At 41.8% G+C, this 15,577-nt stretch overlaps 1 protein-coding gene across 3 annotated transcripts in view; it reads left to right on the forward strand.

Moving 5' to 3' along the window:
- The window catches only part of tbc1d22a (TBC1 domain family, member 22a), a 182,422-nt gene that overhangs the window by 123,210 nt on the left and 43,635 nt on the right, over nucleotides 1–15,577 (forward strand). For all 3 annotated transcript variants that reach the window (XM_037760157.1, XM_037760156.1, XM_037760158.1), the window contains one exon: nucleotides 10,796–10,923. In XM_037760157.1, coding sequence (XP_037616085.1) covers nucleotides 10,796–10,923 — 128 coding nt within the window. The remainder of the gene's footprint in view (nucleotides 1–10,795; nucleotides 10,924–15,577) is intronic.

Below are 15,577 nucleotides of genomic sequence, written 5' to 3' on the forward strand. Positions count from 1 at the left end.
TTTATAACACAAGACAAAACAACAGCGTCATTGCGGAATGCAGCAAAATAAACGTTTTTTTGTGGATAATCTTGTTTTCATAATCGTTGGATATAAGAATGTTGATTAGTCGGACAAAAGGGGGTGTTAACTTATGCATTTGCACACATGCAGAGAGGAGGAATGGGGGCGGTTATTGGGCAACACTTGTCCCACATGTGTGTTTTAAAGTTCTTAGTGATGTTCTCAGTGTGGGCACGTGAACGGTATTTGTCTGCCAGCAAATAAGCCGGGGCGCTTGAGGCCAGGCAAGTCAGCTAAGTTTCCCTTTAATGAGGATTCTTTTTCCCCCTTTTTCTTAACACTTAAACTTTCTTTGATAGTTTGAATCCAAGTGTTAGATCTGGATACACACCAGGAAGTAACATTTGTTTTCACGCCTCGATTCCTCCGCAATTTGTCATTACATGACACCGCGATCGCTGATCGTCATTCCACTCTGCTGTCGGGGGAAATGTAAACGTGTTGGTGATTATTAGCACAAAATATTGGCCCGCTGAGGGCTGGATGTTAATGTATGCACACAGAGTGTACTCATAGTGTTAATTAGCAGGGCTGCTATTTTCCCCTGTTTCCTCCTTCTCTTTTTCACATTGTCAAAACAATATCCAAACTTAACTTGTGTCACCGGTGTGGCGTTCGTAGCGGTGCCCACAATGCAGTGTGCAAAACAAGGTCTTATCAAAGCAAGCCTTTTGTACAATGGTCATGTTCTTGGCTAACCTTGGTGCTGTCCGACCATCCTGTCATCCGCTCCGTCAGCCAGAGGGAGGGGAGGACTCGCCCGCTGCATCCAAATGGATGGAGAGAGAGAGCGCATACGTGTGTGTGTGTGTGCGGGGGTGTGAATGTCAGAGAAAGTTAGTGTGCAGGCCTGTCTGTTTGCGTGTGTGATCGTGACAGCGTAAACTTGCCGATAGAGAGGGCGGAGGATGTGCGAGAGTATGAAAAAATCCACTCACATACTGTAAGTGTGCGTCTTTTCTATGTTTACAAAAAATAAATTGACAAAATGAAGAAGCAAAGTCCTCCCGAGCTCCTCCACCCCCCCAGCAAACACATAAAAAATGACTTGACATTTTTACTGTATCTTATTCCATAAGTGCTCCGTCATCACAGTTGGGGCAGAGCCATTTTATACCTCGCTAGCTTGACATTACCACCTCTAATGAGATCACAGATAGCTTTTATCTCGTGTTACAGGATTGTTTTTCGCCCCGCTGTCGACATAGCATCTGTTTTGGGAACAATGGCCTCTCATCTCTTCCAAAATTACCTATCAGCGCTTATCTGATGCAGGGTTATCCAGAGTGTTTGTGCTTGTTGGATAAAGGTTGGGGTTCTTTTCACAGATGTTTTAGCGACTGACTGGTACAAGATTTCACTCCTGATAGAAATCCTGTGTCCCGGAGAATCCGATTTGATGATAATGTTTATTGTTTCTTTATTGTTTTTCTCCCTGCGTTTAATCTTGTTTTGTATGTTTCTGTTGAGATGACATTACAAGCACTAATGGTACTTAATCTTGCAGCTCATTAATTTTATATTTGTTGGACAAAATTTAGTGCAGAATGGAAGAAATCTATTATTCTCCATTAGAGCGAGCTAGTAACCTTCCCCAAAATGCTTCAGCTGTTGCTGTGGGTGTTCTGTTTCAGCCTCTGGTATCAGATACAGGGACATTAGTAGTTGATGGGGTATTTGTTAAGCCAATGGGAGGAGAGGCGAGGATGGCGGGAAGGTTTTTTTCTTACCTCTATAATTGCATTATTTGCAGTACGGGGTCAGTAAGGAGAGGACATTGCTGATCTGTCTGTCTCGCACCACTTTCTCTGTCACCTTCTCTCTTTTTCTTTAAAATGACTGCACCCAGCTCCTCCTATATCTGTCAGATAGAGGGGAAACACACATATACTGTACGTTCACAGAGAGGGTTAGAGAGATAATGTACAGGTTTTATGACCATATCCCCACCATCCATTACCTGCTATATCTTTTTGCACAGTAGGGGAGGGCAAAAAGAGTCTGGATTTGTGCCACGAGGTCACAGCCATTTTTTTCCACAATGTTCTTCTCCTCCTACTCCTCCCCATTTTCCCTCAACTGTAACTTTTTAAATACTCCTCCACCTCCACCCTTTGAAAGGCACATTTGGTGGTAGGACTGGAGTGATATACCCAGGAAGAATAGAATGACTGGCTGTGTGAAAGGCAGCAGATATGTCTGACTGAATCAGAACTGCATGATTTAGAGAGTCTAAAGACTCAGGATGTCCTGATACCAATACCAGGGAAATTCCACCATACTCCATACCAATTCCATACCACGGTAAAAAGCAAAAATAAAACAATGAATCCTATGAACATCCACTCCTTTATTACCGTTTGCATACTGGGTTTTTTCAGACCGAGTACAAGTACTTACATTTGTGTACCGATACCGGGTACCGATACGAGTACTTCTCTGTGCCAAAAGACCCTCGTTAACAGCCAGCCGGAGGGTGTGAGCGACACACGGCAGGCTGGGGAGTCCTGCATACGAGGTGGTGCGCCGCGGCTGGCTCTAGGTCGGCTTGGAAAGGCTCGGGGCGAAGGTGGTTCGCGGCCGCAGCTTTACAGCGCTCCCCGCCCGGACCTTGCCGCACCATGGACAAAAGGCTCGCTGCGCCCTCTCTCCCCGCCCGGGGAGGGACGGGGCCCCCTGCTCCCGGTGGCGACTGTTGACCGGGGTGGACTGTTGACCGGGGCGGACTGTCCTCAGTGCGCCTCAAACATGCCGCCGGGGCGGGGCTCGGCCCACGTAAAAGGTGTCAGGGGTACTGGCATCGGTATCGGTGCATCCCTATACCTTAGTATTGGTTCTCGTGACATCCCTACTGAAGACATATGTCATCTTATGACTGAGGTGACAAAGGTGCCTCGTCCTCAGCTCGGTCATCTTCCCAGTATAACGAAGCTAAAAGATACTTTTATGATCAAACATTTTCTGCAGGTGTTCTCTGAATATTCCATTTGTATTTGTTTTCTGTGAATTCAGTGCTATAGTGTTAGTTCTAATTGAACTTGAAGTAAGGAGGCTGGAGGATTTGTTAAAAATTCAAAAAAATCAAAGCTGTTATTTTCTTTACTTTGATTCTTTTAGTTGGGTGACATTGTTAGAAGGCTTTTACTTTGAAAAGTCTTTGTTTCTCCCCCTGCCTGCCCCTCCCTCAGACTCCCCCTCTCTGTGTAATTATGCTACTTGTAATAAGTGACGCTAACTCCCATTAGCCTTGCTTGACGCTAGCACGTGTACCTCCTCAAAAGACAAGCCACTTTGTCGGCACGCTTGTAATGTTTCTCTGATCTCTTTATCTCCCCCCATCTCTTTCTGTGAATTTGTTGCATGCAAGTGCATTAGCACGAGTTCATCAACATGCAAATTGCCCAAAGGTGAATGTATTTATGCAAATGAGAGGACGCACTGGCAGCGGCACGCTCTCAGCCTGAATTGTGTGAAAAGGCTGGTAGCTGGGTTGTGAGACTGGATTGCATAATGAAAGAGGCTGTTTTTATGGGTTTGGAAAAAAAGCTTCGATAATTTGCCTTTCTGTAGCAGCTTCTTTTAGAAGTGACTATGCATTCTGTGTGCGTGACAGTCTGTGTATATTAACCATTCTATTTGTTTAATGTGTATTTTTTGGGGGCCAGATTTGTATATAAATTCACACTGGTGTCCAGAGAATGTGTTTTGCTTCTCTGAAGTTTTGGGAATTTTTAAGTCGTGCCATTTTTTTTCTTTTTCAGAGCAGTATTGAGTTTTTGGTTAGGCAGCTCTGGTGTCTTTTTTAACGGGGGCCCCGAGGTCAATCACACCATCTTTTTTCCTGTCTTCCCACACAGTCCTCCACAACCTCCAGACATCACCCCTACAATGTTCATGCACTCTGCTCTCTCCGCCTTACAGCAATTTTACATTTCACATACTTAACATAACGCATGTTGCGGCTTTTTCAAGCATTTATTTAAAGAAATTCACAGATTTCTAACAGTATTTCTTTCAAATATTCTATACCAAACTTGTGTGAAAGTTACTGCAGTGCCTGTCTTTTAGCTGCTATCCCTTTGGGTGTTAGTTGTTTTTGCTCTCGGCTGCTGCACATCTTGTAAAATAGGATGGCATTTCTAACGTTACATGACATTCCTTGTGTGCTAATTAAGCGTTCTTATGAACACACGTTCATTTACAAAACATCTATTATGTTTATGCATATCATTTACAGCTTTCTGTACCTGAAGGCATCATCTGAGACACTCAGTTACTAGATATAAATACGTAATGTACTTGCATGAGGTCTGCCTTTCCACCTGTTTTCATGCACCAGGTTCCACGAGAACATTGTCGTTACGCTGCATGTCGACAGAGAGAAGCGTGGTTGATGTTTGACCTTGCACACGCATATTGTATATGTACAGTGACACCATAAAGATAGATCTGATCCCACAATTGCTGCAGTCTCCCTCGGGCAATCGGTGACAAACGTGTGACCTTGTGGTTGGTTATTGTGTGAGAGGAATAAGTAAGCATGCATCACTCAGTGGACTCTTATCTTTGCAGGGTTTCCACCAGCGTATTGCAAGCCTGCCGGGCCTAAGTTGACTTGCTGCCGCGGCCTAAGCATCAGGGGAATTCTGTATTCGAAGATGCTTTTTAAACTGAAACGTGTTATACAATTAGCAAACTCCTTTAACCTTTTGAACCCTAGCCCTATCGCTCAGAAAAAAACGGCTAAAAGAACTACCCTAAATGAATCAGGAATAGCTCCTGAACCATAAGGCTTATATGCATATATCTGGTCTCCTTTGAAAGGTAAGAAGCTAAGGAATATGAATAAATTGTAAGTAAACTAATACCATGGAGATTACAATGGAGATGCAATAAAGGAAAAAATAAGATTAGATCTCATAGGCAATGATGCAACTGAATGTCGTCTCCTGCACTTTAACTACAACTATAACTATATATTTGATGAAAATACACTAAAATACAACATTATGCTACAATTTACAAAGATACACTCAGGCTCTCTCTGTTTACACATTGAATGTTTAGTTTTACTTTTAAAAAAACTATTTATTAGCATATAACCATGTTACAAATAACATGAATATCCCCGAAACATTGAAATAGTAATAAATGAATACTGATCAATATTCATATATGACCAAAGAGAATCATGTTATACAGCAGAAAAATGTAGAATGCAAAGGCCCGGTATCATTAGATTGGTCTGAACCAGGGGAATAGAGTGATATATGGCATGCTGGTGTCCGGCTGAAATAGTTTTGCCAAGAACATAGATTTATGTCTGTGTGACTGTTTCCTCCTGAGTGAGTTGAGTCAAGATGTGTTAGAAAGGTGGGACTTTCTAGTTTCCAACGACATCAAGTACGGATGGAGACGATCCCAGCTGACATTGGGCGAAGGCGGGGTTTACCCTGGTATATATTATTGGTATAATGTTTTATTGTTCAACACAGGACATTTTGGTAGAATATGTCAATAGAGAGGAAATATATATTTTTTTACTGTTGTACGTAATTTTTTAGACGGATGTTTTACTGGTGTCCGGCAGTCACATTCAGTCCAAAATGGCGGAGGCGTAGCTTTGCTGCTGGGCGCTGATGTTGCAATGGAACGAAAAATTGACTTTCAACATACGTCCTTTGTTAACGTCACCTTAATGAGCTAGCTGGCTACAACTGATCAAATCTGTTAGCAGTGGTTATTATTTCAGCTGGCATAATGAGAAGCCGGCTTTCATCTACTTCTGTCTGACATCAAGGACCCATTATTTTAAACATTACTGGAGTGGTTAATCTGCCACTGGTATCATTGAACTGCACATGTGCTGCTTACTGAGAATGGAAAGCTTGACACGCATAGCAAGGTTTTATCAAACGGCCAATTATAACCAAAGAAAAAAGACCAGAGACCACGAAATATTGCATGTACACAGTAGAGACTGACTTAGTGTTACAGAAAAGCAAGCACTGGTGAACAAACAGAACTCCGTCGCCTGGTTTCTATCTAAAGTAGGATTTGTTTAAATCTGTGCTAAAGCTGGCAAGAGTAAAATAAAAGAGAAATGGATAAAGGTTACAGTCAGATGACTACATTCTCTTTTTATATATACAGTATATTTACAGAGACAGGGAGTTCACAGTGAAAGAATAGATTAGAAATAAAGCAGCTCTGTTAGAACAGACTGAGTGAAAGTGAAACGGTCAACAGCCAGTGGAGGAGTGTAACTGTAATTACGTTTTGTACCAAGGAGAGCATGAAGTCAGGCAGAATTGGCGTTGTCAGCAGAATCCTGGGAGCCGCTCACTAGTCACTGTACGACCTCTGACCTCCCGCTGTCCACCCGCACTCCACCAGCCATGAAGCTACACTCCACTGTGGAGAGCGCGGACTAGCTGGCATCCTGGCCTCCGTCCTAAACTTTAACCGGCAGTGGGAGGGAAGACAAGACTCATCAGTCAATCATTGTCTATGAGATATGTCATCCTCAACCTCCCTCAGCCCCCATACCTATGCTACCCAGCATGCCGAGCACGGTGCCAACTGGACGCCAGCCAACGGTTTAAAAAGTCACAAGTTTTAGCGCCGTAGTTCATTTCATGGTTTCATCACTCAGGCTTTTTTTTTCTTGCTGTTCTTTTTTTGTTTTATGATTTTTAATTTCTCTCCTCTCCTCCTGCGATAACTCCTCATGACAAACAACTCACCCCTCCGCCACTCCCCCTCTTCCTCCCTGTGTTTGGTGAAGGCGCTAATATTAGGCAAGAGCAAGTTCATTAGTGTAATTTAACATTGTCTAAAGTTGTTCCACTCTCTCCCTCTCTGTTTGGCAGCCGGCTAGGATCTGTCACCGTGATGCATTCGCTGTTAATGAGCTCGCCTTGTTTATGCTTTTACAGCAGCATGTGATAATTAAACTGCAGAGACGAGTGTGAAATATTCGCTTTGTGTTTACTTCGCCCCGCCGCTCGCGCGCTGGAGTGTGTGCTATAATTGTCAAACCTGCATGTGTGAGCGATGGAAGGCAGGTGCCATTCATGTGATCTCTGTGTGTTTGAGGGCATTAATGTATGTGTCCTGGGTTAGAAATATCTTACATAACGTTTCACCAATTAAAGCTTTAATAAGGCTGTATATGTGTGTGTGTGTGTGCTTGTCAGTCAGCCCTGATTAAGAGCACAGAGTGTGAGAGAAGAGGATGCTATAGTTCCTCCCTAACTGGCTTTTCTCATAGATTCTCTGACAGCTCTGTAATTACAGCTCTATTGTGAAGTGCGTGTGTGTGTGTGCGTGTGTGTGTGTGTGTGTGTGTGTGAGACAGAGCGAGTGTCATTGGTTTGATGACTATGAAATAGGGAGTCGCTGAATACTGAGTGGTATTTTTAATCTTTTGTTATGTAAAGAAGCATAAAACAAACATTTATCAAGAACAGAAAGGAACAAAGGCAGCCGTCCTCGGTGTCACAGCCTCATATGCAGCAAATCTTCGGCTGACATTTTTCTGCTTCTCATCCATTCTCGTCGGCAAGCGTTCCTGCCAGCCCGCCACGCCACGACACTGACATCGCCACTGAACTCCACATTGAGTGCATATTGAGATCACCAGATGCAACGTATGGTTCTCTCTCTGTGTGGTTTGTTGGTAGTGAGAACATAATCTGAACCAATTTAAGGAGGAGGATAGAAAACACATTTTATGGGTATCAGGAGACAGATGTGGACATCTAATAGCCAGCTGAGGTTTATGTTTGGAAAGTGGAGCCTAACGAAACAAACTGAGTGGAAACTACAGCCTTGACAGATGATTATATCTCAGCTGTTATTGGTACCAGTTTAAGTTTTAACTTAAGATTGTATTTTTAAGTACTGGAGAAGTTTAATAACAGTAATGTGCACAGCAAAAATCCATCCATACCTACCTTAAAGGTCCCATATTGTAAAAAGTGAGATTTTCACATCTTTTATATCATAAAGCAGGTTTAAGTGCTATATAAATACTGTTAAACTATCAAAACGCTCAATATACGGAGAAACACACACAGCCCGTATTCAGAAATTGTGTGTTTGAAACAAGCCGTTAGGATTTCTGTCCATTTGTGATGTCACAAATAAAAAATATTAAATTATTTCACTTTTTATTTAATGAACGTTTTTAAAGATTTAAATCTATCTTATATATCATATTGCATTGAGAGATGGACACATTGTTGGTTCTGGTCTTTTCATTGGATTTCTTGAAAATAACAAAAAAATATACAAAAAAATATACAATATACAAAATTTTTATATATATATATATATATATATATATATATATAACATTTTTCTTTTATTAAACTGTTGTTTTTGTCATGAGTACTTTCACACACAACGCAAATATTACGCCGTGAAAGAGCACCGTCATTTTTTTTCCAGAACAAGGTCGATCTTTCTGAGCTTTCGCACCGCAAATAAAGACATCAACCAATCCCGTTGTGCCCAACGGACATATTCAACATGTACACTATAGTGGACAACAACACGGAGGCTCTGTAGTCCAAACTGAATCCGAACCAAGACGGCAAACTTTATCGCCCCTTTCAACCTTGACAAAGGCAGCGCAGGACAGATCGACACCTTTCATTCGTACCTTTCACAATAAAAGCCCCTAGACATATACACTACGTAACTGTTTACCAGATGCATATTCACTGAAAGCATTAAAATAGCTTACTGTAATTTAGGCTATAGAACCATTTGTCTTACAGACTACCAGACGCTGCTCTGGGTCAGTAGGATCCCGGTAGTTGGTCCTCTGCATGCGCAAATCTATTCAAACCTTTTATTGAAAAAGTGTTGCAACTGTTGCAAGTTTGCATCGCTGCTGGTATGAATAGTTTTGAAGCGAAATACTCGCCCGCGTTGTGTAAAAGCCTTTACCCTTTAAGTTTGAAGGACAGGAACTGGATTCGTTTTGCCAAACTCTCTAATGTCACGGTGATGACTGGTTACTAATTCTCTGTCCAATGAACCAGCAATTGTTGATTTGATGCGACTTGTTTATAAGCCCGACTTCGCCTAAAATGTGTTAGTGGCAGCCTAAATAAAACTGTTACATTTTGTACCAAGGAGAGCATGAAGTCAGGCGGAATTGGCGTTGTCAGCAGAATCCTGGGAGCCGCTCACTAGTCACTGTACGACCTCTGACCTCCCGCTGTCCACCCGCACTCCACCAGCACACAACACAAAATTTCAGGCACATTGACACATGATTGATATTCCAGATGGTAATGAAATATTTACCATTCTCCTTAGTAACTACATGCATTTTAGCCATTGTCAAATTATATATTTTATAAATATTATAATTAATATTTTTTTCCCCCCACAGGAAAATCATGCAACCATTGTTAAACAGAGCGAATGAGGCTTAACAGGAAATGCAGCCTGCGTCATAGAGAACTGAAGTGCTACATTCTAAAATACAAAGTGTCTGTTATGACAGGGTTTGAATTATGCGAGGGCCAATGTGCCTGGTAATAGTAGGTATTTATGACTCAGGGAGAGAAAAGTCACACACGTATATGCTTTGTATAGTATTAAAATCTGTGTTGAGCTTGCGCGATATTAAAATCACCCTGCTTCCCCTTGTCAGAAACAAGATAAATAGTCACAATTTTATTAAAACCCCACAGGGGTTGGAGCAGGTTTTGCACACATTGACCTTGTGTGACAGAGATAAACAAAAATACAGTTTTAATCAGCTCCTAGTAGAAGTAATAATGTCAAAGAAATAATAAACACACGCTCTGTACCTTGCATAAACATGCTGGATGGGTCATACAGTATATATATATATATATATATATGCACTCCGTTCCTCACTGGACTGACATGCTTTGGAGTTTTATTTAATAACGAATACACTTTCTCATCTCAGTTTGGTGTGTAGCTTTGCTCTGACAATTCTGATAGCTCCGTAATTACATCTCTATTATGAGGAAGAGGCTGTGTGCGTGCGTGTGACACTGACTGCAGTAGTTATTAACAGAGAGGAGAGCTATGAAGGAATCTGTCTATCTACACACTTGTCACTGTCACCATTACTGTCGCCAGATCCTAAAGGAATTGCTCGCCTCTCTCTTTCTGCTTTTTTTCTTTTGCTGGTCTTTATACAAAGCAGTGGAACCTTAAAGGGATAGTTTGGGTGTTTTGAAGCGGGGTTGTATGAGGTACTTATCCATAGTCAATGTATTACCTACAGTAGATGGCGGTCGGCACACACCTCGTTTTGAGAAACAAACCGTTGTTACCGCAAGAAAGCAAAGCTGCTGGGGACGGGGCCGGCAGCAAAACGTATTTTAGCCACCGAAAAGAAAGGCCCACCTAAAAAAATCAAGTGTACAAAATATTTAATAGTTTAAATATAGTGTGTATATATATATATATTTTTTAGGTCAGTCTTTCTTTTAGGTGGCTAAAATCCGTTTTGCTGCCGGCCCCGTCCACAGCAGTACATTGCTTTGCTTCCGTGTGGTAACTCCTGTGTGTTTCTCCAAACTGGGGGCGTATTGACCGTCATCTACTGTAGGTAATACACGGACTATGGAGAAGTACCCCATACATCCCCACTGACAAACACCAAAACTATCCCTTTAATCTATGTGTGATGTTGTCTTTTTTTTAAAAGAAATTGTGATTATTATTTTGACAGATTCTGTGCACCGCCACATGCAGCAGTACGAGGTGGAGTACCTGCAGTTTGCCTTCCGCTGGATGAACAACCTCCTCATGAGGGAGCTGCCACTACGCTGCACGATCAGGCTGTGGGACACCTACCAGGTAAAAAAACAACACACACACATAAACACACACACACACACACACACACACACACACACACACACACACATACACACACACAGCAAAAGCTCCTCTCATTGAGCTTTTTGTTATCTGTCCGTCTCTATCTGTCTGGCTCTGCATGGGATCTCAGAAAACGGGGGATACTCTCTGATAATGACATCTATGATTGCCTCAGAAGTGGTGCTTTTGTAATTTCTACCATTATATCCCAGCCAACCCAGGCAACATAATAACAGATATTTCTTTTTTAATATGAAGGTATTCAATCATGACAGCTTTTATTTGCGATAGTCTTAATTATACAGAGCTTATAATATAGCCTAACTACGCCGCTCAGCCCCATCACACAGCCGTGCTACTGACAATTTTACACTTTACTTGTTAGTTTAACAGGATGAGTTGATTTGTTCAGAAAAAGAAAGGTTTAAAAAAGTATGCGAAAAAGACTTGAGGGATTGTAACGGATTAGTTAATTCAGGAATGAAACAAAGATGTCTGTAGCCACTTTCATGCATGAAACAAAAGTTTTTTGGTTTAATTTTATGGCTGCTCCGTTCTTTTGTGTGATTGTCAAAGTAAAGCCGTATTACCGTGTTGACCTCGGTATGTAAATGTGAGCATCTTAATCTCATTCAAACACATCTGGACCTGCTCATTCCGCCGCCATTTCACATTTATACACAGCTTAAATAGGCGGATCCTACAGTTACACCAGATTGTTAACCTCAGTTGGCGTTGTCAATAACACCTAATGTCTGCTATTGATTCAGCGGGGTGTGTGTGTGTGTGTGTGTGTGTAAAGGCTGGAACGTGTGTGTGTGTGTGTGTGTGTGTGGATAGTCCAAGGCTTGAGCTGAGTACATATAATGGATTTTCCAGCTGATGCAGAGGTTTGAGTGTGCGATCGTGGTGTTTGATCAGATGAGGAAAGTGGAAGAGAAGGAGCAGGAAGATGAATGAAGAGTCGAAGGTTTAAAATGAACTTCTCCACTGGTGGCACTTCCAACTGCGGTGGGCTGTTTGCACAAACATGTATGTATCTTTTTCTGCTGTTATATTGGCGACAGTGTGTGTTCAGCTGTCTGCCCCCGTTGTTCTCTCTGCTGCCTGTTCTCAGCAGCTTCAGCATCAATCAGAGGTTAATTTTTTTCTCTGCATATTATCGTTAAAAAGGGATCGTATAAAATGTCATATTTAACTGTTTGTCTTTGCTTAGCTCAAAAGTCTGACATTTGCAACTGTAACTCTCAAGTCTGACATTCCCACAACTCTGAAGTCACTGTGTGAAAGTGTAATGTAGCACAGTGTCTTCCCATCAACACACGTAAATTCTGGACTTTTGTCAAATAACCGTACCTTACTGTATACTGTATGTGACTTCTTTTCTTTTTTTTTAAACAATGTCTTTATTGTTTTTTTGTTATACAAACATCAGCATTATTATGCAATATATTCAATTCAGGATTTACTTTAACAAACATAACATCCCCCACACACCCATCCGTTCTCTCTCAACTTTTCCCTTTCTCACAGGGCCAAAATCAATACACAGCTTCATAGTATCAATCATACAATTAAACTGTTAAATGGCACCTCTAACACAATGAAGATACACATAGACAGAAAATAAATATATAGAAAATAAATAATAAATAAAATAAAAAGATTTTCAAAAACAAGAATCCATTCCCTTCTGAGGGTCTACCACTATTGTGATTTTTTACATATCCTATCTTAATTATTCCTCCTGTAGAAGCTCTCCAATGTCACTACTTTTCCTCATAAACACCCAGTTTGTTTTTCAAGGTATATGTTATTCTCTCCATTGACATACATTGTGCCATATTTTTAATCCAAGCGCCCGTTGTAGGTGCATCGGATTTCTTCCAGTTAAGAGCAATCATTCATTTTGCCTGCAATATAGCAAAACCAATACATTAATATTCTTTGGTTCTCAGATTGAGATCTGGTGGGTACAAATGGAGCTTTATCATGTAAAGAAAATGTAGAGAAAGTGGAAAAGACCTTAAAAAATTTAAGTGAGGGCGCATTGCAGTTTACAGCTGAAGTGCTTAGTCCGCAGCCTTCGACGAACCACAGCTCGGATGAATAAACACCAAATGAGTCTTGTCTAAATCTTTCTGAACTCTAACTGACTGAACTTCGGGCAGCATGAGGTAGATTACAGCTGACGGGTGAAAGCCGACGTAACTTTTCTTGCTTTACTTGAATTAAAAGACAGCGGGCGTTTTTGTGTCAGGTTCAGTTGTGCAAGCACCCTTTGGATGCTGATAGAACTTCATTGCTGGCTTTTACTAATTATATAAAACATATTACTTTACTTTAAGCTCAGGGTGGAGCAAAATACCATTTTATCTATCATCTTATGTAACTTTGAGTGCGACAGCTGTGGCCGGGGTATTATGTTTTCGAGTTGTCCGTACGTCCGTCTGACCCATTCTCATGAACGTAGTATCTCAGGAACGCCTGGAGGGAACTTCTTCAACTTTGGCACAAACGTCCACTTGGACTTAAGGATGACCTGAGTAGAATTTAGTGGTCAAAGGTCACTGTGACCTTGTGTCCATCCCATTCTCATGAACGCGATAACTCAGGAATGCCTGGAGGAGAATTGTATTTCATCTGTCACAAAGGTCCACCTGGATTTAAGGATGAATTGATTAGAATTTGTTTGTCAAAGGTCAAGAACTCACAAAACACCTTTTTGACCATAACCCAGAATTCATATGAATTATGACAATTTCATACACATGTCTAACAGGACAGACATGGATGTAAACTGCAACTTGACTTGTTGGCGGAGGCATAATCTCTAGAAAAAGTTTCTGCATTCACATGTAGTATCTGTCGGCAACGGGACAGGATTTTGGTATCTGGTTTCCGTTTGAAGTCAGAGTAGTATTAACCAATCACATTCGAGCGGCCTGTGGGTGAATGCAGGTAAACAGTCCGTGTGGAAAGCTAAAGAGGCGGAACGCATTGGCACAAATGCAATCTCAGAACTAGTGATGTTAATAATTAATCATTTAACCGTTAACCGACATTAAGAACTTTAACCGATAACGCTATCGGTTAAAACGGTTAAAAGAAATATTAATAATTAATTAAAAAGCTGAGAAAAACTCAGAGGAGCGGCTTGTCTCTTTAAGGAGAAAAGCTGGTCCACCTTAAGAGGTGAAGCTGGAGTTGCAGGATACAGGAAGTTGACTCCGGTCTCTATCTCGCTTGAGCGGAGCGAGTTGTAGCCTCGTAGCATTTATCCACCAACAAATAAACTGTACACACACTGTCTGCTACACCTACGTTCACAGCTGTAACACCACCGATAAACCCACACTCCCCGCCGCCACACATACACGGTCTTTTGGACACTTGCAAAAGTTACGCCGCAATGACAGAGCAGCGACGGCCACGGAGCCTCCGGCAATGCTAGAGCTGCTAACGTAGCACAAATACACACACTGTTTGTTGAGCACTAACTAAAGTCACTCCGGGCAGACACACAGCTGATAACCTGCTAAACTAAACTAAATGTGTGGTGGAGACTTTTACTGGGAAAGTGGCTGCATGTCCGCGACACTACACGCAGCATCGTAGCTGCTAAGTCAACGCTCCCGGACGGTGAACTGGAGACTCAGTTGTCTGTTGTGCTCCTGCAGCTGGTGCACCGCTGCATGCGAGGCACTAATCTTGTCGGTTAACGGTCAACTCAAGTTGTTAATTGGACTGTAAACCACGAGGCAGTAATTCTAGTTTTTACATATTTACTAAATGTTAATCAAGCTATTATATGAGTACTTTAGACATCCAGGTAATCCAGGTAATTTCAGCATTACCATTGCTTCCAAATAATCATATCACCGTAATCCTACTTCCAGTAACTGATCCCTGCCAGCGAATATTCTCTCCACTTCCTCCGTTCTCAGTGACATTAACGTGCTGGGTCAGCTACAGTCCAGTACTAGCCAACCTAAAAAAATCCTGAACATCCCTCCAGTTTAAGTGCAGTCCGTCCACTCCCGTGACTTATGTGGACATCAGCGATTAGGAAGCCAAAGAATCGCATTTTTCTCCGAAAGAACACTTTAGCTGACCCGACAGCAGCACTATGTTTTCATGGACCAGCTTCGTGGTCAGCCCATCCTTCATAATTACTGATAGGCACTGCATTTTACTCGAGTGAGGGATTGATACTAAATCATTACAACCAGTGCTCTCCCATTTAGGCTGCTTTTTTCTGGTGCATTTTGACTGAAGCACAGCCAGCTGGCAGGAGATGGAGGCATATCTAGAGGTGTAAAGGTGGATAGGAACGTCTTGCAGGTGTGGTTATGTGTAGATAATATCGGACCCATCTTTTGCTTTTGCTCGAAAGATGGAAAGGGTGAATAAGTGAGGAGTGGAAAGGGTGAGAGGTGGAAACGTTTTGTATATATTCGTGGAAATGCATCAAGAGAATGACGTTGGAATCAGAGTGCGTGACCTTTACAAATCCTCTGGTTTATCCGCGTGAAGTAAATTAACACATAATTAAGATATACTAGCTGACCCAGTACTGCTCCCTACCTCAGCCAGCTCTACTGTATAATGGTCTCTATTTGTACGTGAA

Source organism: Sebastes umbrosus, chromosome 23 (assembly GCF_015220745.1).
Source record: "Sebastes umbrosus isolate fSebUmb1 chromosome 23, fSebUmb1.pri, whole genome shotgun sequence".
Taxonomy (NCBI): domain Eukaryota; kingdom Metazoa; phylum Chordata; class Actinopteri; order Perciformes; family Sebastidae; genus Sebastes; species Sebastes umbrosus.